Consider the following 25,633-nt stretch of genomic DNA (forward strand, 5'->3'; position numbering starts at 1 on the left):
CATTGGGTGACTCTGAGCCAATCACACTATCTCAGCCCTCACAAGGTTGTTGTGTTGTTGTGGGAAAAAACGAAGGAGAAACCATTGTGTTTTGCTGCCTTGAGATTCTGAATGTAAAGTGGGCTATAAATCTAATGTAAAGAAAGGCATCCTAGGACTTTCTTCTTATGTCAAAACAAACCTTTTCTTCAACTGATTAAAAATGCAGACTTATGAATCCCTTCCTCTACTGTAAGAAGACAGCTGATGCACGCCCACACAGCTGCAGATCAGTGACTGGCTTCATTCTCCTGAGAGCTGTGAAGCCACTAAGTGTTGCATAGTCAGCTAATGAAGAAAACATCATTGTCATTGGAAAAGAGGCCATAAATTGTGCACACAGATGTGAAAAGATGGATCTGGGCCCACAGAGACCATGATTTTCACTTCTCTGCAGAAGGCCAGCTCTTTGATTTATGCAGATTTCAAGAGAAGTCTGCCAAGTGTTACAATTCCAGCCAAATAATGTATACAAACTGTTGCACAATATGCATGACTGCAGACTGTTAAGAGTATTAATTCCTGTTTATAAAATTATATTTTGAATTGCTATCTTTTATTAGCATTTTATCCTTTCACTGTCTGAAACAAATTTCTCTCTTTTTCCATGTTTCTTCTCCTCACTTACATTAGATTCAGTGGATCCATCTCTGATAGTCTTATATTATTATATCAGCATATAATGCTAAGACAGTGTCAAACTCAAGGCCTGTGGGCCAGATCCAGCCTGCGATGTGGTCGGATCCGGCTCGCGGGGCCATCAATTTTTATATTGTTCATACCTTCCTTCCATGGTATCCTTGAAGTCCAGGGTCACCCTATAAATTCAAGTGAAAAGAAAAAAAATATATAGTGAATTGAGCTACCTGGAGACTCAAACCAAAAGGTTATTTTAAAGAAAATGAACACAAATCAAGATTCTGAAGAAGATACCAAATAAGATGAGAATTAGACCACTGGAGAGCAGTCATGTCTTAAGAAAATAACTATGATATCCATAGTTAAGGGCAGTGGTGAAATGTAAAATGTGTTACTACCGGTTCTGTGGGCGTGGCTTGGTGGGGGGGGCAGTTAATGTGACTGGGTGTGTGTGGCCAACTTTTTTTTTTAACTTTTAAAAGCATTTTTTCTACAACCTTATGAGGTTGCAGAAAAAATGCTTTTAAAAGCCTCTGACGATCAGACAACTCAGCTGGGATTGTCAGAGGCTTTTAAAGGCTTTCCCCCCCCCACAACCTCAGAGGTTGTAGGAAAAAAATGCTTTTAAAAGCCTCTGACGATCCCAGCTGAGCCGGGCGATCATCAGAGGCTTTTTTTTTAACTTTTAAAAGCATTTTTTTCGGCCAAAGAGATTGTAGAAAAAATGCTTTTAAAAGTAAAAAAAAAAAGAGCCTCTGATGATCGCGCTACTCAGCTGGGCATGGGGGGTGGGCAGGGATTTTTGCTACCGGTTATCTGAACCACCCGCCGCCATCGCTACCAGATCGGGGGATCTGGTCCAAACCGGGAGCATTTCACCCCTGGTTAAGGGCCATTTTACCCTTTAAGATCCACATGAATTTGGTTGTTAAGAAGAATTGTCCTTAGATGGGAAAGATATAGCAGAAGGAGAAATATATGGAAACTCGCAAACAACAAAATACTTAGATTTTGATTGCCAATTTCTCTGTGTCCTAACAAAATAGTTCTGTGTAAGCTTATTAAAGTTCTTAAACTTCGGTATCTTATTAAACTTCTCTCCACACTTTTGAATATTGAAAGTCAATCATGTTTTTCAAAATGGGCCTTAGGTCAATTCATTTCACACAATTAAATTACATTATCGTTAAGAGTTGGATCCAGTGTATAAACAATCCACAACTCAGTTTCTAAGATCATGTAGCTTGGGAAAATTAAAGCCTAACACATTGGGGAATGTTCATACAGCTGGTTAATTTTATAACTGGATTCTTTAAAAAAAAAAAAAAATCAATTCTTTTTTTAATTGCAAACATTTTCCTAGCTCAGCTGAGAAGCACTTTAACAGTTAGAACTGATCTCATTTTGGCAACGGGATTTCTAGCCATGTTTTGACTATTGTAATGTTCATTCACAAAGCTCTGAAATTTCAGAAGGCTCTGCTAAGATCCGATATTTATTTCAAGGTATTTTACTCACCTTTGGTCCAGGAAGTCCTGGCAAACCCTGAAGATAAAGGAACATGAGATCACTGAAGTAGCAAAAATGGTCAAAGCAGGACCTTAGCTCTGAGATCAGATCTTTTAATTCTGTTTGCACATCAACATTGTTTGCATTGGTTGAATGAAATTTAATGAAATGCTTTTCAATAGAGAGATGCTTTTGAATCTACCTGGTCAAATTTCAAGGATGCATCTGAATCTGTAAAATAAAGTAAAGGTTCCCCTCGCACATATGTGCTAGTTGTTCCTGACTCTAGGGGGCGGTGCTCATCTCCGTTTCAAAGCCAAAGAGCCAGCGCTGTCCGAAGACGTCTCCGTGGTCATGTGGCCAGCATGACTAAATGCGAAAGGTGCACGGAACGCTGTTACCTTCCCACCAAAGGTGGTCCCTATTTTTCTACTTGCATTCTTTATGTGCTTTCGAACTGCTAGGTTTGCAGAAGCTGGGACAAGTAACGGGAGCTCACTCCATTACGCGGCACTAGGGATTCAAACTGCTGAACTGCCGACCTTTCGATCGACAAGCTCAGCGTCTTAGCCACTGAGCTATCGAGTCCCTTCGCTGAATCTGTATTCTTCAGCAATTCCTATACTTTTTGTAATGATGCTGTTGGTAATGATTTCTCTGTTGTTCCTGTCATTTTCCTCCCTGTGCTTTTCAGATTAGAACACAGAAGGCAGTAAATTGCCTCAGGTTGCATCTGAGATTTGGTTTATTACAGGTAGTCCTCGACTTACGACCGCAATTGAGCCCAAAATTTCTGTTGCTAAGTGAGACAATTGGTAAGTGAATTTTTGCCCCGTTTTACAATCTTTCTTTCCACAATTGTTCAGTGAATCATCGCAGTTGTTCAGTTAGTAACATGGTTGTTAAGTGAACCTGGCTACTCCATTGACTCTGCTTGTCAGAAGGTTGCAAACGCTGACCATGTGATTATGGGACACTGCAGTAGCCATAAATACGAATCAGTTGCCAAGCATCCAAATTTTGATCACATGACCAAGGGGATGCGGCAATGGTTGTAAGGGTGAAAAATGTCATCAGCCGCTTGTTTCAGTGCCGTTGTAACTTTGAGCAGTCACTAAATGAACTGTTGTAAGTCAAAGACTATCTGTAGTCCAGTTGTCAGATGCCAGAATAGAATTCAAACATACTGCAAGTTTATTTCATGTTACCTGTACACAAAAACCTGATCTACTAATGGTCAAGGCAAATTGGCATGAGATAAGCAGAATTCATAGAGGACTGGACTGAAGTCTCTTGTAGGAGCGTAGCAATTCCAAACTGATGACATGTTTGATCCCCCCCCCTCAGGTTCCGCCTGGTCATCATCTCCTACCTCAGTATGGTTAACACTGACAGGTGGAGACTCCACAATTTCAGGCAGTTTTTCCAATCCTGCCTGGAAATCCTAGTACCTGGGATCGTCAGTATGATCTCTTTCACTGAATTGTGAAGCTGAATTGAAACCGAAACCTTCACTGAATTTTGCTTAATTCCAAATGTGTGGAGTTTTACCTAAAAGCTAACTTGAAAAATGCAGTCAGAGAATATTTTTTTTAATATCAACTTGCTATGAAATAGCACATTAATTATTCATCTCTCCTTGCCGTCCACAAGCAGCTAGACAATTATGAATTATGAAATCTTATAATGGGGTTTTATTTCATAATTAAAGCAAAGTTAATTAAAAAAAAACTTTGCTCTTGCATGGAATGGCTGAGTCTCCTTTCATTTACTGTCGGTTGAACCCTCAGTTATGCAATGTAATCAGGACTAAAATGAGTCTAGAAACGTCATTCTAGGAGAAATACAATTTTTGTCTGATGAATACACTTTGCAGTGGAATTCACCTATTCATTCCATGCAACCCCTGAAATTCAACATGCGTCCCATGTTGTTCTTTCTCAGGCTCTGAGAAAATATTTTTTTTTATGCAAACAAATGCAAGAAAAATAATTAAATTGCTACCTTTCCATCCTTGCCAGGTTCTCCAGTTTTCCCCTATGGGAACAAAGAAACAAACCTTTTTGAGATACCGCAGGTATTGTAAATCTGAGTAAACCAGCAAAGAGATTAGAAGAGTTTCTTAATTTAAGAGTTGGCTTGGGAGTGAAATGAGTTCAAACCATAGAGTAATTACCTCACTCTGGCCCTTTTCACAGATGGGAGTCATAAAATTGATAGTCTTGTGTAGCCATCTCATGGCAGAATAACAGTATAACAGAGTTGGAAGGGACTTTGGAGCAGGGGTGGGCTTCGAATCCTTTAGCAATGGGTTTGCTGCCCCATTGCTGGGTGGGCGTGGCCATGGTGGGTGTAGCCTAGTCAGCCGCCTGCACCACGGTGGAGGGGGGGGCATTTTTCGCCCTCCCCAGGCTCCGGAGGCTTTCCTTGAGCCTCCAGGAGGGTGAAAACAACTTCCCCTGGGCTCCAGAGGCCCTCCGGAGGCTGGAAACAGGCCCATTTCCGGACTTCCGGAACCTCCGGTAGGCCCATTTTTTGTCCTCCCAGACTCTCCACACTTACCTGGAATGATGAACGGACTCCTGAGAGGGGCGGGGTGGGGTGGGGCAGGGCAGGGTGGGCGTGGCCAACCAGGGGTGGCATTTCGGGGCTCCCCAAACCCCAGCAATCCTTGGCTAGAGGATCGCCTGAACCCTGCCGAATCCCCAGGAGCCCACCCCTGCATTGGAAGTCTTCTAGTCCAACCCTCTGCTCAAACAGGAGATCCTATCAGACAAATGATTATCCAATCTTCTTCTTAAAAACCTCCAGAAGATATCAAAGGCTTTGGTGCAACCTCAGAAACTGGTCAGACATAGAGATAAAAGGTAATTCAGAGGTTCTTGGAGTGGGGGAGATCCACATAGACATGAAAGACACTTACAGCTGGGCCAGTTGGGCCAGGTGGTCCTGGAGTCCCAGGTGGTCCTGGAGGCCCAGGTAGCCCTGGAGGCCCTTGGATGCCTGCTTGTCCTTGTTCACCCTGCAGTTCATTGAGAATAACATGGCTATAAACACAGCTAAATAACATGGGAGTACAAATAACAACCTAAGCCAAGGAACATGGGTAAAGCCAAACAAGGTCTTGTTAGAAAGTCTACGAAGGGGGTTTCCAAAACTCAGGCAAAGAGTAACTGTGGATTGGCTGAGGGTGCATTCCCACATTATTTTTTTAAAAAAAGCTTCCATTACACTAGGTTGGGTGGGAAACCGAGTGCAAATATTAAAAAAACCATCCAATAAAGTGTTACAACTTTATTTGGATTTTTCTGTATCTAATGCTAAAATTCACATCACATGATTTTTTTGGGGGGGGGGTAGGTATGCATTTGAAGTACCCTAGTGATAAAAATCTACTTGGGAAATTAAGTGGCTACACTCCTACTGTGTCCATGGAATTCCATCTTTTGATCATGCAGTATTTTATGCAATGCCAGAATGGACCATCTTCAATGAATCCTAATAGCCTATTAAATTCACCACACAATGGAGCAAAACAATCTTTAATCTAGCTCCAATCAATGGCTAAACATAGTCTATGACATCTGGTGAGGGTGGTGTTTGGTCTTTGATTATTCCTCCGTCCATGATAAACCGTGGTGGCACAGTGGTTAGATTGCAGTACTGCAGGCTATTTCTGCTGACTGCCGGCTACAATTTTTGGCAATTCGATCCTCACTGGCTCAAGGCTGACTCAACCTTCCATCCTTCTGAGGTTGGTAAAATGAGGACCCAGATTGTTGGGGGGAAAGAGGCTGACTCTGTAAACCGCTTAGAGAGGGCTGTAAAAGCACTGTGAAGCGGTATATAAGTCTAAGTGCTGTTGCTATAAATCTAAGTGCTATTGCTATCCAGTAAAGTTCCAGATGGATCCTGGAAAGCAAGGCCAGTCCAGACCATCGCTATGCATGAGCATATCATAATGTCACTGTAACAAGAGACTTTGCATGAATGGGCATCTTGCTTATAAACAAGCACTCTGGCTGAATTGAACCTCATCTACCAAAGCACATAAAACATTATCCCTGAAAATGAGGATGATGTACATTCTGCTGTGGAGACTTCTATCTATTGAAGGATGCTACTGCTGGGCAGCTGAGATGGTGCAGGACTTGTTAGATGTCCACATACCAAATCTCTGCAAGTCCCAATTCTGCTGTTCATATAATTGTCTCTAAAGTCAGTGATGGCCCAGTAGATGCGGTGAAGCATGAAATTTGTTTATACTTTTATGAAATAATGGTGTTATCCACTATCGTATTAGAGTACCATTCCCCACAACGAAGGATTTAAGGCTGAAATTTTGTTCCCGTTCAATTAGGACCAAGGATTGAATGCAAGGACACTTGTTTGGAAGAGTCATTTGAATAATTAATAGGACATACACAGCTCTAAACATCTATTGGACAATCACTGGAAATTCTAGATTATTCCAAGCCAGGGGTCTCCAACCTTTAAGACTTGTGGACTTCAACTCCCAGAGTTCCTCAGCCAGCAAATTCTGGGAGTTGAAGTCCACAAGTCTTAAAGTTGCCAAGGTTGGAGACCCTTGTTCTAGGCTATGTACTTGTGTCTCCAAGCCTATAGCAGCAGTAGTAATTGTGTTCTTCCCATTTTCCTATCTCTGCATAACGTTGATCTAAAAAACTGATCAAATATACTTTGGTTTAGAACTATGGATAGTAAACTACTTTTGCTTAGTAGATCGTATTGTAAAACAGATCGGTTCCAATAAAATCAAATTAAACCTTTTTTTTTGTTTTTTAAAGCATTATATTCTTGCTCTGCGATACTCTTTCTTCTAAGATCTTATACGGTCTAACAATACTTTCAAGACAAGTAACCACTATTATGTGTTCATGCTTAGCTGCTAAACTAAGCATGCAAATGCATTAAAACCCGACCTGTCAATTCTGTGAAATGGGGGGGATGTGACTGAAATCACCAGCAAATCTTTGCTTTTTCTAGTTTTAACGAAACCCACTCCTAAGGAAGATGGAAAGCTGGTTAATTACCAGTTTCGGAAATGAACAGACCAGTAGTAGGAGGAAAAGGAGATGGATACCTGGAAGGTGCGTCTCTTTATGACTGGGGGTGGAGCCAGTCGCACTGAATTGAGAAGAGGCAACAGCTGAAGACCGAGCCAGAAGGTCACGGGGAAAGGCCAAAGGTCACAAGGCAAAAGATGTCAGTAGGGCATCAAAAGTCAAACAGAGCAGCCAGGGAAGAAAATGGAAACAGGGGAAAAAGTAAAATAACCAAAGGAAGGAATAAAAGCAAGTTCATCGATATCAAAGAAGGGGTAATGGAAAAAGCGTTGTCATTGGGCAACCTCGTGGCAAGCCTCTGAGCCAATCTGTTTCTGTTTTCCATTTTACTTCCACAACATGAAAGTTGCATAACATTCTCGGAGTCTCTTCCCATCCTGCTCACAATCTTTTTGGACTGTTGCCTTCCGGCAGAAGATACAGAACAATCAAAACTTGGACCACACGTTTTCTGAATAGTTTTTATCCCAGAGCTATAATTGCACTCAACAATGAACTAAAGGGCCACCATCAGTGAGCTGTTGGACAGCATTACTTGGTCTGTTGTGTGGATGTTTGGGTGGTTTAGGGGTGGGTAATTTGTGGTGGGTGGGTGGAGTGTGTTTGGGGATTGTTGTGTGTGTTGGACCTGGTCTTTGGGTGTTAAGTGAATTTTGTTGTATGGGTATACTGTGTATACACGTACAATGACAATAAAGTTATTATTGTTATTGCTGAAGCACCTATAAATGTTGCTAAAGCAGCTTCACTCTTCACAATTTAGAGCAGGGTTGTCCAACTTTGGCAACTGTAAGACTTGTGCACTTCAACTCCAAGAATTCCCTAGCTAACCATATCTGTTCCATGCTGGCTGGGAAGTTCTGGGAGTTGTTGAACCTTCACAAGTCTTAAAGTTGCCAAGATTGGACGTCCCTGATTTAGAGCATTCCAATTTCTAGTCATATAATCTGGAAAATTTATAATGAATTCACCAGTTCATTCAGCCAAGTTCCACTGCAATGCAACATAGACTCCTTAATTCTTTCTCAGTCTATCAAGAGCACTACTGCCATTAGGAAGTATCTGTACCACATTATCTGTACTTTCCTATTTTAATTATATATACTTCTCTTTGGAAGGGAAGATCTGTAACTCAGATTGAACTACGGAATTATTGGTGTTCTTCAAACTTAGTTGATGGTAGATGTTTTATTACTCAACTAGTTAATAGCAGTTATTCAGACTGATGGTTTTACCTAGTTGGGTAGTGAATGTCCTAAGCAAACAAACTCAGAGAAAACTTTCTTTGCTTATTAACAAAGATGTCCTTCTTAACAGTTTCGGAGCTTTCTTTCATAAAATATTCCTCTTTTTCTTAGTAGTCAATATGTTCTTACGATATTGATCCAAGAAACAGGAATCCTGGATGGCAAGCTCCAAGTGCTAGCATTTGGAATTTAACATGCAAATAAAATAAGCAGAATTGGTGCAAAAAATATGGAAAAGGTCCTCAACCCTCAATCAATTTCATGAATGAAGCAGGAAGATTGCACCATTGAAATGCAAATAGCAATCCCTTAAATACAAAGGTTCACTCATTTTTTTAAAAAAAATGTTTTTGTTTAATCAGTGAGAACTTTTTAGGAAATGAAAGACAATGGAAAAAGCACTTCTTTTCAGCAAAGGATCCAGCTCTAATCTGCAGAAGAGATTACTTTTGGAGTGGATCCTGAAAGGTTGCATAAAATAGAGGTCTTCAAACTTGGCAGCTTTAAGACTTGGGAACTTCAACTTTCAGAATTCTCCAGCCAGGAGAATTCTGGGAGTTGAAGTCCCCAAGTCTTAAAGCTGCCAAGTTTGGGGACCCCTGACATAGGGCCTATTGCCTGTAGCTCAGTTAATCCAGGCTACAAATGAGTCAAAAGTTACCAAACGTTCTGGCAGGATTCAGTCACACTAACCGGATCCAGATTTATTCTTTTAAAAATTCATAGTCTCTACCCACTTCCTCCAAAAGGAGCCTAGTAGTTCGTGAGTTCTTGCACAAGCTGGCAAAAATTGCATTACATCATAAACTCCTTTTCTATTGGCCAGGCAGAAAACAGTTGATGCATTTCAGCCATTGTAGCCAGCATTTCAGAGATGTGTTCAGTGCTTCCAGGCCTTGGCAGTGGGTTCTGTTATGGGGAGACTTGCTTTTTCAGCTGTTATTTCTCTCCAGCTCTTTGGAAGATTAAGTTGCCTAGGCAGGAGGGAAATCTACTTATCTTCTTTACCGGTTTGGAAGTGCACATCCAGACCTTCTGTGCATGTGCAAAACCTTCTGTGCTTGTGCAGAAGGTAAAGAACATATTACTTCCTGGTTAAAACCAGGAAGTAATGACACTCAGGCGGGTGAGTGGAGCTTTGCTCCACCATCGCTACCAGATTACCGAACCACCTGGCACGATTGCTACCGGATCGCCCGATCCGGTGAGAACCGGGAGGATTTCACCTCTGTGCCAAGAGTTAAAGGATTGGGTTTAGGTGTTCATAAATGAGATGGAATTATTTGACTCTGTGCATACTTGGGTCTGAAATGTAATACCCTGCAGGTTAATTATTTGTTAATTGACTTTTAAAATGTTCCCATAAGCTTTTTTTTCCCCCCTTGAGAACCCAGCTCAATAAATTATTCCAGTTTTTCTCTTGCTAAACATGATAAGAGCTATTGGAATAGCCACTTCTTGGTTTTCTATTCTCTTCAGCAATCCAAAGACATCCAAAAAAAACATCTGTCCCACATTATTTACTACTACAATAATTCTACTGATTATTCACATTAGGACTTCGTTTCTACAATTGAAATCACCCGGTTTTCATCAACATAAATGCAAGAAGAATCAAATCTTGTCGTGGCTCAAGTCTATTCCTATTTTGTGGCTTAGAGATGTGCCCGTAAGTCTCCCATGACAACAACTGTAGACACTCTGAAAGATACATGTTTCTACTCATGTTTAAGGTCACTTGCTCTTTAGGGCAAGTCAAGTTCCAGTCTTGTTGCAAATGGAAATGTCTTTGCAATATTGCAGCCCTGCCGTCCAATTATTCTGGGCAGATGGTTTAAAATAGAGAACATGTTGTGGTGACATATTGGAAGCACAATTTTGGATGGAGAAGGCCACAATTAGAAGCAGATCCAAGCAAGGCCACAGTGGGATTCACCAGTGAATCACAGAAACAAAATTGCCATGATCCTTGGAGTTCATAAAATGAAGCGAACGAACCAAATTGGACTCTGCATGATTTTCTGTTACATGTAATCTGGTTAAGGCACTAAATTTAAGAGCACGTTGTGGTGGTGAGGCCTTGAAGTTTCAAGGATGTAAACTGGATCAAGATCTTCTTACAGTTGTTACGTCTCAATCTTTGCTTGATTATATCGTTTCCAATATAAGGAGATTCTGTCTGGAGAATTATTTATAATTTATAAATATGAATATCTGCATATTTATTTTCTAAAGATGTGAACTAAGACTTTGCTGATGAGAAGATAACTTTAAAAACTTTTCCGTTTTGTGTTTGGTACTCAATTTCTCCAGCCTGCCATTACTGGGAAAGGCAAATTTTGAGAAGCCATTCGTAAGAAAATTTAAAAACAGCAGTGCTGAAAGGCAGATATGTGACAGAAGCTCCTCCACTATGTACAAAAATACAGAATTCATACCATTAAAAAGTTTTGGAGGAAATCAAGACAGTTGAGGTTAGATGGTACCTCATGGAGTCATCAAAATAAAACATCAAAATCTTACAAGATGGCCACAACTGATCGTTTTCTAGAATTCTCCTTAAAATCTCAAAAGATTTTTGCCATTCTTGCTCACAATCTTATGTAAATTTTAAGGTGAGAAAACCAAATTAAATAAAAATCAAATCAAACCCCAAATTAACGTACTTTAATGTTGATGTCCTGCAATGGCCACCTGCATTTCTGGCTTAAAGAGTGATCTAAAAAATTCTAGCTATGCTGAAGGCCATAAAAAAAAAAAAAGTTGGGAACAGCTGCTCTAGATTGATGACCCTGGAATTCCTACTGGTATTATCAGAAATGGCTGGTTACAATGCAAAGAATGCCTCATTTGTCTATAGCAAAAGCCTCAGTAAAGGGGTATGTCTATAAAGTATGGGATTAGATGTCCATTTTGCCAATATGACCTCCCTGATTATCCACAGACATGTTACAAAATATTTGGTGTCGTTCAGGGTATGCAATATCCTTTTTTTTTTGTTATTTTGCAACAGGACTGGTAAAGGTCAAACCATTTCTTTCTCACAAACCTTCAATGCAAGGATGTGATTAGAACGCAGAGCTGCAAGTGTGGTGCTTAGATATTCCTAGGGGGAACACACAATGGGGTCAATTCAGTTCGCCGTACCATCAAAATCATTAGACCAATGTGGTAGTTCAAACATCAGTTTGGTTTGAAAACTCAACCCAGATGTTATGCTTGTATCTGTTCTGGGTTTTTTTTAACCTGTTTTGGTTACCTCATCAGAGGTGGAATTCAGCTGGTTCGGACCAGTTCAGGCGAACCGGTAGCTCCGATGATTAGCTGGCCCCGTCCACCCGCCCCTGCCCTATCCTGTCCTTTATTTCCTGCTTTCTACCTCATCTCAATCGCGCAGCACAGCTGATTTCCAACCCCCTCTGCTATTCTACTTACCATTGCTGACTTGGAAGGTAAGCAGCTGAGCTTCTAAATGCTCCATTTTCCGCGCTGCGCACAAGTGCTTTAGGTGTGCAAGCGCGCAAAGCACGCGCTCACCAAACTGGTTGTTAAACCGGCAGCATCCCACCACTGCACCTCATCTGTTCTCAAGGCTGGTATTGTGTAACACATGCATAATCTCCCAGTGTGCTAATTTCCTCCACTGAAACAACAGTATCAATGTTCTTAATGGGTTGCCCAACAAAGAACTATGGATAGATATTACATTACAGTGGAATTAAATTTTCAGTTCTTACTGACAATAACAAAATTGGAAAAGTAATCCAATAACATCCATCTACCGGTACATATCATTAAAAGTTGCCTTTAATACTGCAGTCAGACCTCGGACAACTATTACTCAAACTATATAAGAAAACAAGTTGAATATTCATTTATTATTTCTCTCTCTCTCTCTCTCTCTTTTAAAGCATATATGTTTGCTGGGAGCAGAAATCTATTTGCTATTAAATCCATATCATGCAGACTATTGGTTTTTGACTAATATTGATTATTGACTAAGAAATCAGTTGTGAGATTGGCAATTGTGCCCTTCTAATTGTGTTTAACTCCCATAATTTCTAGCCATTGTAGATAGAAGTTAAAGTCTAGCATATTTAGAGGAAATTAAAGTCTAGCATATTTAGAGGGCACCAGATGGGGGAAAAATACGGTACTTCATCCAAAAACATTTGCAACACAGGCTGAAATTTTAAATAACACGTGTTTTTTCCCCCAATATTACCTGAAAATGAAATGAAATGAAAAACATTTTTATGATTTAAAACTTTGGGGAGGGAGGCATTTAAGAATATTTTTGGCAATAATTTGAAACAGCAGAATATTAAAAACAACAACACATCCTTCCTCCAGATTAAGTTAAATTCTCAAATTATGCTGGCTGCAATTCCTATGTTTTAGGATGTCAGCTCCAAAGGAGAAAGCAAAATATGAAAAAGTTTAAGGCATAACCCGGCCCCTCGCAAAGCTTTGTTGACTTTTCTCAGCCATGTTCTTTGATCTCTTACCACTGAGCTCACCATGGGATGTAGAAAGATTTCTTAAATGATAATTCTAATAACCAACAGTATCCTAAACCGAGCTGACCAGATTCTTTTCTCTTTGTAGCCCTATATTTTTACTTCTTTTATTTTATGATCATGCTTGGGGCTCTTTTCATTTTGATCAGGGCCTGGAGAACTTACCTCTGAACTCAGAAATTGTTCAGGCACCAACCAACACATAATACTCTACTGCCATTGCTTTATTAAGTAAATACACTTGGCCAGAATATCAAGTTAATCAGCCAGCTTTCGCTTCCTACCCCCTTCTGTTTCAAATGCCTCTGAAAGGTTTATTATCTACAAACTGTTGTCATCCAGAATTCTTCACCAGCTGCAGCTCCAAATTTCTCTTGGAGGAAGTCCAGATCTCAAGTCTGTTTTCCAAAGGGATTTTCAAATTCCGAACAGAAAGTATTTAAGCTTCTGCCTCTATTATCATTTCAGTCTCGATGTTTGATGTCTTTCCAATGTATTCCATAAAGCAATAGACATTGTTTGTGCCGGATTAGATCGACTTGAACCTCATGATACATGCCTTCCACTTTGACTTTGGAAGCAGAGGACTAGAGATAAAGACATCAGCTGGGCCTCTTTCTTAGCTATCTAGAATATTGTGAATATGTGAAGGATATTAAGAAGGTAACTAGTGAAATTCTTCCCAGCCAGCCCTTGTAACTTTTAAGTGGCTCCCAGGTCAGAGTTACACATCTCATTCATGACTATGGATGCCAGCAAAGAAGTAAAGATTTATTATATATATCGTTGTTGCTGTTTGATGGTAGCCAAGAGTTTTACAGCCCTTATCTCATCATCTGAATGCTTCTTGGCATGGTTTTTATCTGAGAAGGTAGACATATTATAATAAAGCAAAGAATTACAGTTAACTACACTGTTTACTTTCTAGGGGGGAAAAAACTCCGCTATGTCGATCCTTTGAGCATTATAGTTTATTTTAATTTAGTAAAAGTATTTATATATTGCTTTTTATTTTAAAATATTTTAAGTACCACATTTCCCCAAAAATAAGACAGGGTCTTATATTAATTTTTATTCCAATCCAATTAGTGCATTGGGGCTTATTTTCTGGTTAGGTCTTATTTTGGGGAAAATACGGTACTAAATGCACCCATCTGGCTGACAGTCTTAACTGGGGCTTATTTTGGGGGATAGGGCTTATATTACGAGCATCCTGAAAAATCATGCTAGGACATATTTTCCGGTTGGGTCTTATTTTTGGGGAAACAGGGTAGATGATGCTAAAAACTGACATTTTGGTTTATGCAAAATTCCCAATTAATTTTGTGTTTAAGTTTTAAGCATCTAAAATAATTAGTCAGGTGGGACAAGAAACTTGATCAGCATCAGTGTGATTCAATGGACCTGTTGACTTTGTATAGTTAAGTAAATATATCTGTGAAAAAAAAATTCACCTAGATGGAGCCTTTCTTCATAACCATCGGAACTAGGCAGTCTAAGCAATACATTGGCATTTGTAAAACTACGATGTTGCATCTTAGAAGTTCCAAAAAGAGAATGTAAGGATAGCCATATGTTATTTACTTTGTGAAAGATTTATTTTTTGTACTCTTTTTACAAGTGCATAGTGCTGAACTCAAGACGTATCTAAAACATTTTATATATTTTTTGCTGCTATTTAAGTCGTATCTCTGTCAAATCGCTCAGCAAAGGTCTTAATCCTATGCTTGGACGGTTCCATCCTGAAACAGATAGCAATTCTACAGTGACATCTGTTAAAGGCTTCAAAACATGGAAAAACAGCTTACAAGTAGTCCTCGATTTACAGCCACAACTGAGCCCAAAATTTCTGTTGCTAAGTAAGGCCGTTGTTAAGCGACTTTTGCCCCATTTTGTGAGCTTTTTCACCACAGTTGTTAGGAAATCGCTGCAGTTGTTAAGTAAACTATGTGAATTTTAATCCGACTTCCCCCATTGATTTCGCTTGTCGGAAGCCAATTGGGAAGGTTAACAAAGAGTGATCACATGACTCTGGGATACTGCAACTGTCGTAAAAACCTACCAGTTGTCAAGTGCCCAAATTTTGATCACATGAGCCAAATGATTTGGAATGGTGGTAAGGATGAAAACCAGTTTTCAGTATTGTTGTAACTTAAAACGGTCACTAAGCGCATGGTTGTAAATCAAGGACTACCTGCGTTTTTCAGAAACCGTGATGCCATTTTCTTGAAAGTATTTTAAACTTCCAGAGCTAGAGCAGCAAGACAATTTATTGAAAATGTTTTAGTGTCAATTTAAACCTCGCAAAACCACAGATTTGCACATTTTCAGGCTCAAGGTTGACTCAGCCTTCCATCCTTCCGAGGTGGGTAAAATGAGGAGCCAAATTGTTGGGGGCAATAGGCTGACTCTGTAAACTGCTTAGAGAGGGCTCTAAAGCACTGTGAAGCGGTATATAAGTTTAAAGACTATTGCTATTTTCCCACAGCCTCACCTTATAGAAACATCTGAACCTATCTGTGGTCACATGAAGAAGTTTCCAAATAGAAGTTTCCCTTCCCTACGTTTCCAAGTCTTTCAGCTAACAACAGAGGTGTCAAACTCACAGCATCATGATGGTGTCACGTGATGTATTGGGACTTCCCCCCCCCTTTGCTAAACTGGGTGGGGGCATGGTCAGCATGTGACACATCCAGCCCACAGGCCGCGAGTTTGACAGCCCTGGCTACAAGGAAGGAGAAACATATTACACTCATAAAGAAAGGAATATCTTAGATCAGGGGTCAACAACCTGTGGCTCTGGAGCCGCATGTGGCTCTTTCACCCTTCTGCTCCCTGTCACTCAAAATATGCATCACAACCGCCAATGTGCGACACCAGCAGTAATGTGATTTACTGAGCTTTTCAACCCCTGGTAGGACAACCATGGATAAATCCAAGAAAAGAAAGTCTCAGAAGAAAACAGAACGTTTAATTCAACTACATATGCTAGTTTTGTGGCTGCTTAAGAAATAGTTAGGCACGGGAAGGGTTTTGTGGCTCCCGGTGTTTTCTTTTCTGTGGGAAACAGGTGCAAATGGTTCTTGGAGTGTTTAAGGTTGCAGTTCCCTGGCTTTGATTGACCCCCTCAGTCTTGCATCCCTACCCTCACGTTGAGGGTAGGGATGCCATGACCTGAGGTCATAAAGAAGAACAAACTGGAACGAGCTACCTCCCGGAATACGGCTGATTATGGATCTCTGCACTTTCCGTAAGGCCCTGAAGACGTTTTTATTTCAGCAAGCCGGCCTGGCCTGAATAGGTTTTAGGGGTTTTTTAATTGTATTGCTAGGGGTTTTAAATTGGGGCGGCCATTTAATTTAATCTATTTTTAATTCTTTTAACTTTTATATTGTATCTTATTTTAATTCTCCGCTGTTCACCGCCCTGAGTCCCTTTGGGGAGAAGGGCGGGATATAAATTTAATAAATAAATAAATAAATAAATAAATAAATAAATAAATAAATAAATAAATGAATGAATGAATGAATGAATGAATGAATGAATGACAATTGTCTAAGCAGCAAATGTTGGGAAGACTGTTGATAGGCAACCAATCTATTTGCAAGTGAAAGGCCACAGATTATGAGTTGCTGCAGAGCAATCAATGGACAGGACTATTGGTTTCCCAACTTGGTGAGAGGCTGCTTGAAGCTAATGACTGATCATGATGGAATGCTGGAAAAGATGGAACTTTATCTAACAAAGGCTCTTGATTTCTTGCTAACCATTTAGAAATAGAAATAGAATAACAGAGTTGGAAGGAACCTTGGAGGTCTTCTAGTCCAACCCCCTGCCCAGGCAGGAAACCCTACACCACTTCAGACAAATGGTTATCCAACATCTTCTTAAAAACTTCCAGTGTTGGAGCATTCACAACTTCTGAAGGCAAGTTGTTCCACTGGTTAATTGTTCTAACTGTCAGGAAATTTCTCCTTAGTTCTAAATTGCTTCTCTCCTTGATTAGTTTCCACCTATTGCTTCTTGTCCTACCCTCAGGTGCTTTGGAGAATAGCTTGACTCCCTCTTCTTTGTGGCAGCCCCTGAGATATCGGAACATTACTATTTATCAAGTTCTTGTTCTGGCTTTTTACAACTTGTGACTTAGATTGAAATTTAGACTTTGCAATTACTCCTTGTGGTCCTAACCCTCCTAGAATTTCTGGAGCCCTCGTGGTACAGCAATACAGTACTCGGAGATTGCCCCATTTCTGAATTTTCACATGGGATAATGCTTTCTCCTAGCAGTGTAGCTCATCAATCAACGTGTCATAGACCGTATTTTCTAAGAAGAGAAATTTCTCTGGCTGTATGTTAGGATTTCTGTCATGGGTAATCCTCCATGTTTTAAAGAACAATCTATTAAGCAGATAAACATAAATTTTGGCTGAAATTTGATGCATTTAAGAAATCTTCCAAGTTGAGATATGGAACATGAAGTTCTCTTGAACATCATTGTTTATTGTCCAGATAATCTACAGGAATAACTTTTCAAGTCCAATCAGCTTCACATAAACAATTGCTTAGTGGAGATTTTGGCACTGAAACGTTTTGATGCCTTTCAAGAAACACAATTAAATCTCATCACATGCAATGTTGGCTTTGTTAAATATTTGATTTTTTTTCCTGCTTAATGATAATTGTATGCTGTTTTATTTTGTTTTTAGGGATGTAATCTGGCACGAGTCATTTTAAAATTGGCAATGAACAAATCACACACATATCGTATAGTTAAGAATTCAAATAAGATTCAGTGGTAATGATTAAGTTTGCATTGCATTCTCAGTGAATCAGCATTGATTAGGGCTATATCGTTGGCCTCAGAGACGTAAAAAAATGCCATCAACTATGTCAAATTCATATTCAAAAGTTTCTTAAGACATTTGGAACAGACAAAGACAATACTTGTCTCCTGAAGTTTCTTTTCTTCTCCTATTCTTTGATCATCATAAAGGATAAATTTTACGCAACAAATCAAAATGTAGGGTTTTTTACAAATTGCCTTTAGCGGGTTTTAGAGATTTAGTGGTTGATGGGAACCTTGTGATGCTGAGTACATTTTGCAAACCAGTGGGTCGCTCATTTTAACTCGGTTTCAAGTGAGTCAAATTTGGTAATTCTTTTAGACTCTTAACTTGTTGTCTAAACTGTAACTCATTCCCATTGTTTAGATTAAAATTAAAACGTTAAATCCTGAAAGCCTTTTCTGGATTGTCAGCAGATTATTGCTATATAAGGTCAGACATGTAACTTGCTTGGGTGTTTGTGTTAAGCTCCCATCTTTTTTATTCCCCCAGCTCTTTTTTTTAAAAATGCTCTGTAAATACCTCTTGGCTATTTTAACTCTAAGCACATTAGTATTTGTCATGTTGCTTTGTTGCGCTGCAGTCTTTCTCTTTCTCTTGTTAGTTACAGTTATAGTTATCTAAGCGTCCTACAAGAAGGCAAAACAACGGGACATCTGCCCTCTGGAGCATCATCCCTCCCCCACCTCCCCGAGATCCATCTGATTCCCACTATGATGATGTTTGAAAAGGCATTGAAAACATGGCTGTTCTCCCAGACTCTGGGGTAGCCTGGAAGACTCTGGTTTTTCTGTTTGTGGAATCATATCCTTTGTTCTTTTATCTTATTGTTCTGGCTTTTTATACTGTAAAGTACCCAGAGTTGTTGGGTGTGTGTGTGTGTGAGAGAGAGATAGTGACACACCTTGGTGGCGCAGTGGACTAAAGTGCTGTTAAGTAGCACTTAGCTGCCAGCTGCCTGCAATTACTGCAAGTTCAAATCTCACCAGGCTCAAGGTTGACTCAGCCTTCCATCCTTCCGAGGTAGGTAAAATGAGGACTCGGATTATGGGGGCAATAAGCTGACTTTGTATAAAAAAAGAACACCGCTTAGTGGGGGCCGAAAGCCTCACTAAGCAGGCATATACAAAAGTATGAAGGCTATTGCTTAACGCATTGTACGCTGCCCTGAGTCTCTGGAGAAGGGCGGCATATAAATCAAACCAATAAATAAATAAATAAATAAACAAACAAAAAATGCCGGACAATATCTGAACTTCTGCTATACTTCAGAAGGCCTGCTGTGCTAAATGACCATATTCTATTGTGACCAGGTTCATTTTTTTTAAAAATTTTGATTTATATGCCGCCCTTCTCCGGAGACTCAGGGCAGTTTATAATGCGTTAAGCAATAGCCTTCATACTTTTGTATATTTATACAAAGTCAGCTTATTGCCCCCACAAACTGGGTCCTCAATTTACCTACCTTAGAAAGGATGGAAGGCTGAGCCAACCTTGAGCCTGGGGAGATTTGAACTAGCAGTAATTGCAGGCAGTTGAATGATAATAACAGGCTATTAGTCTGCTGCGCCACCAGGCTCTTTTTTAAACCTACAATGTTTTGGTAGAGTTCCACTGCCATTTTTAATACGATTTGAATAAAAGGAAGCATAGCTGAGGAGGTGCAGCATTCTCCAATGATTGTGCTCCACCCCTTTCTGATAACAGAATTTGTGGGATTACACTAGGGGCCAAACTTGTGGAAACCTTTTGGGAAAAGTTTTTTTTTTTTTTTGGAAGTAGTACCATAAAATTATATATCAATGGAAAGATAATTTAATCAAGAATGTAACGCAATAACTTTTATGAAGGATTTGCTATTAGAATAGCAGTTACAATATAAAGGAGAAAAGTGAAACACGTAGAAAAACGAGATATACAAAAATTATCACCATAGAAAAAACAAGACATACAAAAAATATCACCGCGTCAGTTAATACTTAGTTGGGTAACCTTTAGCATGAATTACGGCCTTACGACGTCTTCCCATGGAGTGAACCAAGTCTTTTAGCTTTGCAGTTGTTATAATGTGAAACCAAGATTGAATGATTGCTTCTGTTAACTGGGTTTTATTGCTGAGTTGCTTCTGACTAACAAGTTTCTTTAGTCAGCTCCATAGATTTTCAATTGGGTTAAGGTCTGGCTATTCCCAAGCCATTCCAGCAGTGGAATATGATTATTTGGAAACTCCAAAAAAATAAATAAAAAAAAATGGTGTTTTTAGCCATCAAACCTCAAAAATACACTTTTCCCAAAAGGTTTCCACAATTTTGGCCACTACTGTAGACCTTGATAAGTCCCTTTAAAAAAAATACTCTTCTTTCTTTGGTCAAAAAAGGATCCAAGCCACAGAATATCTACAGTGGGTGAGGGAAACACAGGAAGACAGCAGTGGTGGAATTCTATTATTTTTACTACCGGTTCTGTGGGCGTGGCTTGGTGGGTATGGTGTGGCTTGGTGGGTGTGGCTTGGTGGGCATGGCAGGGGAAGGATACTGCAAAATCTCCATTCCCACCCCACTCCAGGGGAAGGATACTGCAAAATCTCCATTCCCACCCCACTCTGGAGCCAGCCAGAGGTGGTATTTGCCGATTCTCCAAACTACTCAAAATTTCTGCTACTGGTTCTCCAGAACCTGTCAGAACCTGCTGGATTTCACCCCTGGAACACAGGAAGAACACAAGATCTTCCTAGTTGATCTGTTTGAAGTTCCATGGAAGCTATTCAGGCTAAGAAGGGATAAGATACAGAATTCAGTTCAAAAACCCAGAAGAATTTGCTTACCCTGTGTGGATATTCTCCGCACTGACCCTGCAGAAACAGAGGGATTAAAAAAGAAAATATTTTAAATCATGTAACCCAAAATAGAGTCAAAGAGACAGGACCACAGCAGCTGCATCATTGTGAAGAGTTCTTTCATCTTGGTAGGGATAACAGTGATTGACCCACCCTGGGTAATGGCCTCATATCAGAAAGAACTTCTTGTTCTTGGTAATTTTCAGTACAGGGGTCTCCAACCTTGGCAATTTTAAGACTTGTGGACTTCAACTTGTGGAGTTGAAGTCCACAAGTCTTTAAATTGCCAAAGTTGGAGACTTAGATGTTTCAGAATATCAAGGTTCAAAACTATTGGCCAATTTTGTTTATTACAGTTGATTCAGGATCAAATATGCCCATGATTGTAGGATTGCCAATGTAATGTGTTCCTTTTCCTGCAATTATAATAATTATCTGACTTGGAGCAAGGAAATTTTCCAAGCTACAAAATTCATCAATGAATGAATCTGCCAATTCATTGGAAGCCATTCCCTTCACTGAAAAGGTACAATTTTCATGTGCAGCTGCCTGCTTTAACTATACACTTTAGGTTTTGTTCTTGTAATAATTGTTTTTACCAAGGCATATGGATTAAAAGGGCAGGTTATAGTATATTCTTTTTAAGCAATAACCAGGGATAGGGAAACTATTGATTCAGGCATACAGGAAGAACCAGATTTCAGGTTTCAGTTTTAAAAATATCTGTATTCAAATATGATCCGAACTTTTACACCCTATATTAATTTTACCTTTTCTCCTTTTTGTCCTGGGATCCCCTATGAGAGAGAGGGGGGGAGGGAGGGAGGGAGGGAGGGAGAGATGGAGGGAGGGAGAGAGGGAGGGAGGGAGGGAGAGAGAGAGAGAGAGAGAGAGAGAGAGAGAGAGAGAGAATGAGAGAGAGAGAGAATGTTTAATATTTTTTAGTGTAGCCATTAATCAAAACTGATGTGATTTCTAATCTTAGATCTCTAATCTTAGTATCAGTAGAAGTACTTACTTGTTGAACTTCGATCTTGGGAAGCCCAAGGTCACATTGAGTGAGAGGGGAAGTGAGCTTTATTACAAAAATTGTAACACAAATTATACAAAGTACTGGCATTACAGAGGAGGAATGAATTGCATCCTCTTTTGAGATTATTAATACTTCCATGTTTTGAAATCCAAGTGTACCTAGAATCTTTAAGACAACCTAGATTAAATGGGATTTCACAAAATGTTTCCAAGGTGGACACGTTGGAATTTTGAACTGGCAAAAAATTGTAGGTCCACAATAGAGCTGCTAGATTTGAGTAGGCTTAAAACCTTGTTTATCTAACCAGGTAATTTTCCCCGTTTTTCTGAGTAGATGAGCCTACTTCGGCATAAAGCTTTGGGCTAAAGTCATCCATTATTTCTATTTTGTGAAAACGCCTATAGCCATGATGACGAACCTATGGCACACATGCCCGAAGTGGCACATGGAGCCATGTCGCCTGGCACATGCGGCGTCGCCTGTTCTTCTTCCAGGTTTCTGGTGAACATGTGCATACAACATCAGCTGGCCTTTGTGCATGCGGCAGTGCTGGAAACCAGAAGAGCTGGTCTTCTGTTTTCCTGCATGAGCATGTCTGCTGGCCAGTTGATCAGTGCGTGCACATGCGTGGCAGTAACCGGAAGACTTGCTTGCCGGCGCGCATGTCCGCACCGGAAACTAGAAGGCATGAAACTAGAACACCGCACGCATGCCCCCTGGGCAGCTCCTCTTCTTGGTCGCGGCCCTGATGAGTGCTTGCGTGAAGCATTCGCGCACATGTGAAATGCTCCCTTTTCGGCACTCGGTGCTGAAAAGGTTCGCCATCACTGGCCTATAGGATGGGCTAAAATTCATGGTCAAAGAAAACCTGCCATTGACTTCTGCTTAGAGCTGCAAAATCATTTGGAAGATCACCATACATGTTCATTATAAAGATCCACCCCTATGTTTGGATTAAAAGAAAAGCACACCATTGGTTCTCCGGATACTTTAGAAAACTGGCACCTGTCCAGAACAAAAATAAAGAACCATATTTGCAAAATAGGGGCAGCTGAGTGATCATTATTTTGAGCCATGGAGGAGGTCAATTAAAAGTCTATCTTCTTTGGGTCAAGTCAAGGAGAACCTGGCCATACTACAAGCTTGCAACTTTTAATAGTTTGTACAGTGGGATTATTTCATTAATTTGGATGAGAAGAGAGAAAAAAAAAATCCAGAGGTTCACTGTGGTTTTGATGCTGGTTAAAACTCAGGTTACATTGAAAAATGTATGATTCCAGCAAAACCAGAAATTCACCCACACTGAAATGAGATATGTGTCTAGAGCAGGCCAAGATGCACATAGGTAGCAGCAGAATTAGCAAGAAAGAGAGAATGTTTGGATCAGGGACCATGCGTTCACCAAGCATGTTTGCTTGCAAACAAGAAGTAATATTCATAGGGAGGTTTAAAAACTCAAAATGGCATCCATGTAAGAAATGGGGCAGGGCTTCAATCACATAGCCACAATCTTGATTATTTTACACCCATTCACCCACTGACTTTGCAAACAAAATAGTGATACTCTGGACTATTCCTATTTGTAGTTTCTAGTGGCTGACATAAATAAGTTTGCAGGTAACTCTGAGTATATACGTATTTCTAATTTTTAAAAAATTGGACCAAGAAAGTGGAAGATCTTAAAACAATTTCTTAATGCTCCATCCTGTTTATTTCCCAACTTTTCTCTCACCTCTCTCCCATACAAGCATACACCGGTACTATTCTTCTTGGGATATATGTGAAAAACACACTTTTATGGTTATCTATATTTATAGTTATCTGTAAAGCACATGGTAATTCCATAAGGCCATTTTCACATAATTCCCACAGTGGAAAAAATGACCAGTTAACAACTTGCACGGTATTGTATATATTTTTTAGACTCCAGTGATTTAAAAATCCATTTGAATAAGTGTTACGATTTCCCATATTAACATCTGTTCCTAAACCCAGTCATAAAATCAACCATCTGGGACATTCGGACTGAATTCACACTACTCTACTCTTATAATATAGTGCTTGAGATGTTGTTTACAGTACAACTATTAAACCTTGAATCCAAGGCAAAAATATGTCATTTCATTATTTCATAGGATACCTTGATTACATTTCCTTATGGTCTCATAGCACCTTCTAGCATTTTTTAGCCAACATGGAGGGGAGTGTAAAATCTACCTTCATTGTGGCCATTTCAGCCCAAACAATGGCCAGAGATGGCTTGAAAATGCTTTAATTCAAAATTGGGTATACTGCCTATATCACAACAAAATTTTGGTTTGGTTTGAAGAGAGGAGATTACTGAATTATATTTCATGGAGAACTCATCAGACCATCACTTCAGTCTGGATTTTATAATCACCATTCAAAAATCAATTCATAATCCTTATTTATATGTGTAATTCAAGAAATTAATGAAATTTCTGAGGTCTATATTGTACTGCACTGAGATTATTACCAAACTTAGTTTGTTTCTGATGGATCTATATCAGGAGTGGGCAAATATGGCCCCTTTATGACCTGTGGACTTCAACTCCCAGAATTCCTGAGCCAGCTTGGCTGTCTCAGGAATTCTGGGAGTTAAAGTCCACAGGTTGTAAAAGGGCCACAGTTGCCCACCCCTGATCTATATGATCTCAGTTGAGGAAGTAGCTGTAACAAGAAATGCTGAGTGCAAAAAACAGCACAGGTGAAAAGTGTTTGTTAAGCTATGAAACAACCTAAATTCATGATTGGGAAATGAAATCAGAATCAATAAAATAAAGTCAAATAAGGAAGCACAAACAAACACCGTGAGCTGATTTAGATAAGTATTTCCCTTGTTTCATGATTGCAACACAAAAAAAATAAGATAAATAAGCCATCCAAAATCACAAACAACAAACTTAAATTTTGTGCCATATAACACTTTCACATAGACGTACACCAGCATTAGATGACAATAAAGTGGCAGAGGGAAGAGGTCATATAACAGGCTTTGGTATTACTTCAAATTACAGATGTGAGATTATGTTTTTGAATGTGGTCTTTTGTTAGGCACACCTCGTTTATAATGAATATAATCTATATCACCACTAGATGGGAGCCATGAGTTGGTATTTTGATGTCTGCACTGCCATCTCATGGTCATTTGTAATACTGCAGCCACTGTATGGTAATATATTTATGTTTTAAACATCCCTGGCCAAGAGAAAGCTAGTGCAGCAGAGAAGAGTTTGGGAAATCATTTAACATTCCCCAAAATTTTGAAATGAATTTCATTTCCAGAAATCTGTTGGATCCATTTGTGAAGTATAGTTTTCAGTTTTAATTCCACAACAGCAGTTCTGCCCATTCAAAAATAGCACACTTTCCCATTATTCCATAGAAGCAAACCTCTTTTTGCACATATAGCATTGCTCTTAAAAAGTATATGATTGTTATAAACAAATCTAATAATCTACCCTACAACTGTTTAATAAAGACGAAGATAGAGTTTACAAATTTCTCAACACAAATCATTATTCTGTCTTTCTAATCTGCCAAAGAAAGAGAAAGCTGTTCCTGGGCTAAAAATCTGAATTTCAGCTCTAAACAATCCCAACTAGAGTCAGGAATGCTGGGAACTATATTTTAGTTCCATCTGGAGAGCTTCAAGTTTTCTACCTCTTCATTCCCTATAAAGATGGATCCCTCAAAAACATCCCTGCCATTTGTTCTTTTCCATGAACATGAAATTTAATAAGCAGAATGCTCTCATGCAAAATTGATTGAACATCTTATTACCATTTCCCCTTTCTGTCCCGGTTGTCCCTGAAACAAGATAAAAAAAGAGAAGTGGGTTTCAGTATAAACCTTTTG

At 39.6% G+C, this 25,633-nt stretch overlaps 1 protein-coding gene across 50 annotated transcripts in view; it reads right to left on the minus strand.

Moving 5' to 3' along the window:
- COL13A1 (collagen type XIII alpha 1 chain) overlaps positions 1-25,633 on the minus strand; it is a 134,777-nt gene that overhangs the window by 76,105 nt on the left and 33,039 nt on the right. For 27 of the 50 annotated variants that reach the window (XM_087872236.1, XM_087872231.1, XM_087872222.1 and 24 more), the window contains 8 exons: positions 25,559-25,585; positions 21,492-21,518; positions 20,710-20,736; positions 11,571-11,627; positions 5,111-5,209; positions 4,192-4,224; positions 2,197-2,223; positions 822-857 (listed from right to left, as the gene is read on the minus strand). In XM_087872236.1, coding sequence (XP_087728362.1) covers positions 822-857; positions 2,197-2,223; positions 4,192-4,224; positions 5,111-5,209; positions 11,571-11,627; positions 20,710-20,736; positions 21,492-21,518; positions 25,559-25,585 — 333 coding nt within the window. Of the gene's footprint in view, positions 1-821; positions 858-2,196; positions 2,224-4,191; positions 4,225-5,110; positions 5,210-7,291; positions 7,358-11,570; positions 11,628-20,709; positions 20,737-21,491; positions 21,519-25,558; positions 25,586-25,633 lie in introns of all 50 variants that reach the window. The other 23 variants (XM_087872228.1, XM_087872220.1, XM_087872216.1 and 20 more) reach the window with 2 other exon arrangements.

Source organism: Pantherophis guttatus, chromosome 6 (genome assembly GCF_059756535.1).
Source record: "Pantherophis guttatus breed Tessera chromosome 6, ASM5975653v1, whole genome shotgun sequence".
Classification (NCBI taxonomy): Eukaryota; Metazoa; Chordata; class Lepidosauria; order Squamata; family Colubridae; genus Pantherophis; species Pantherophis guttatus.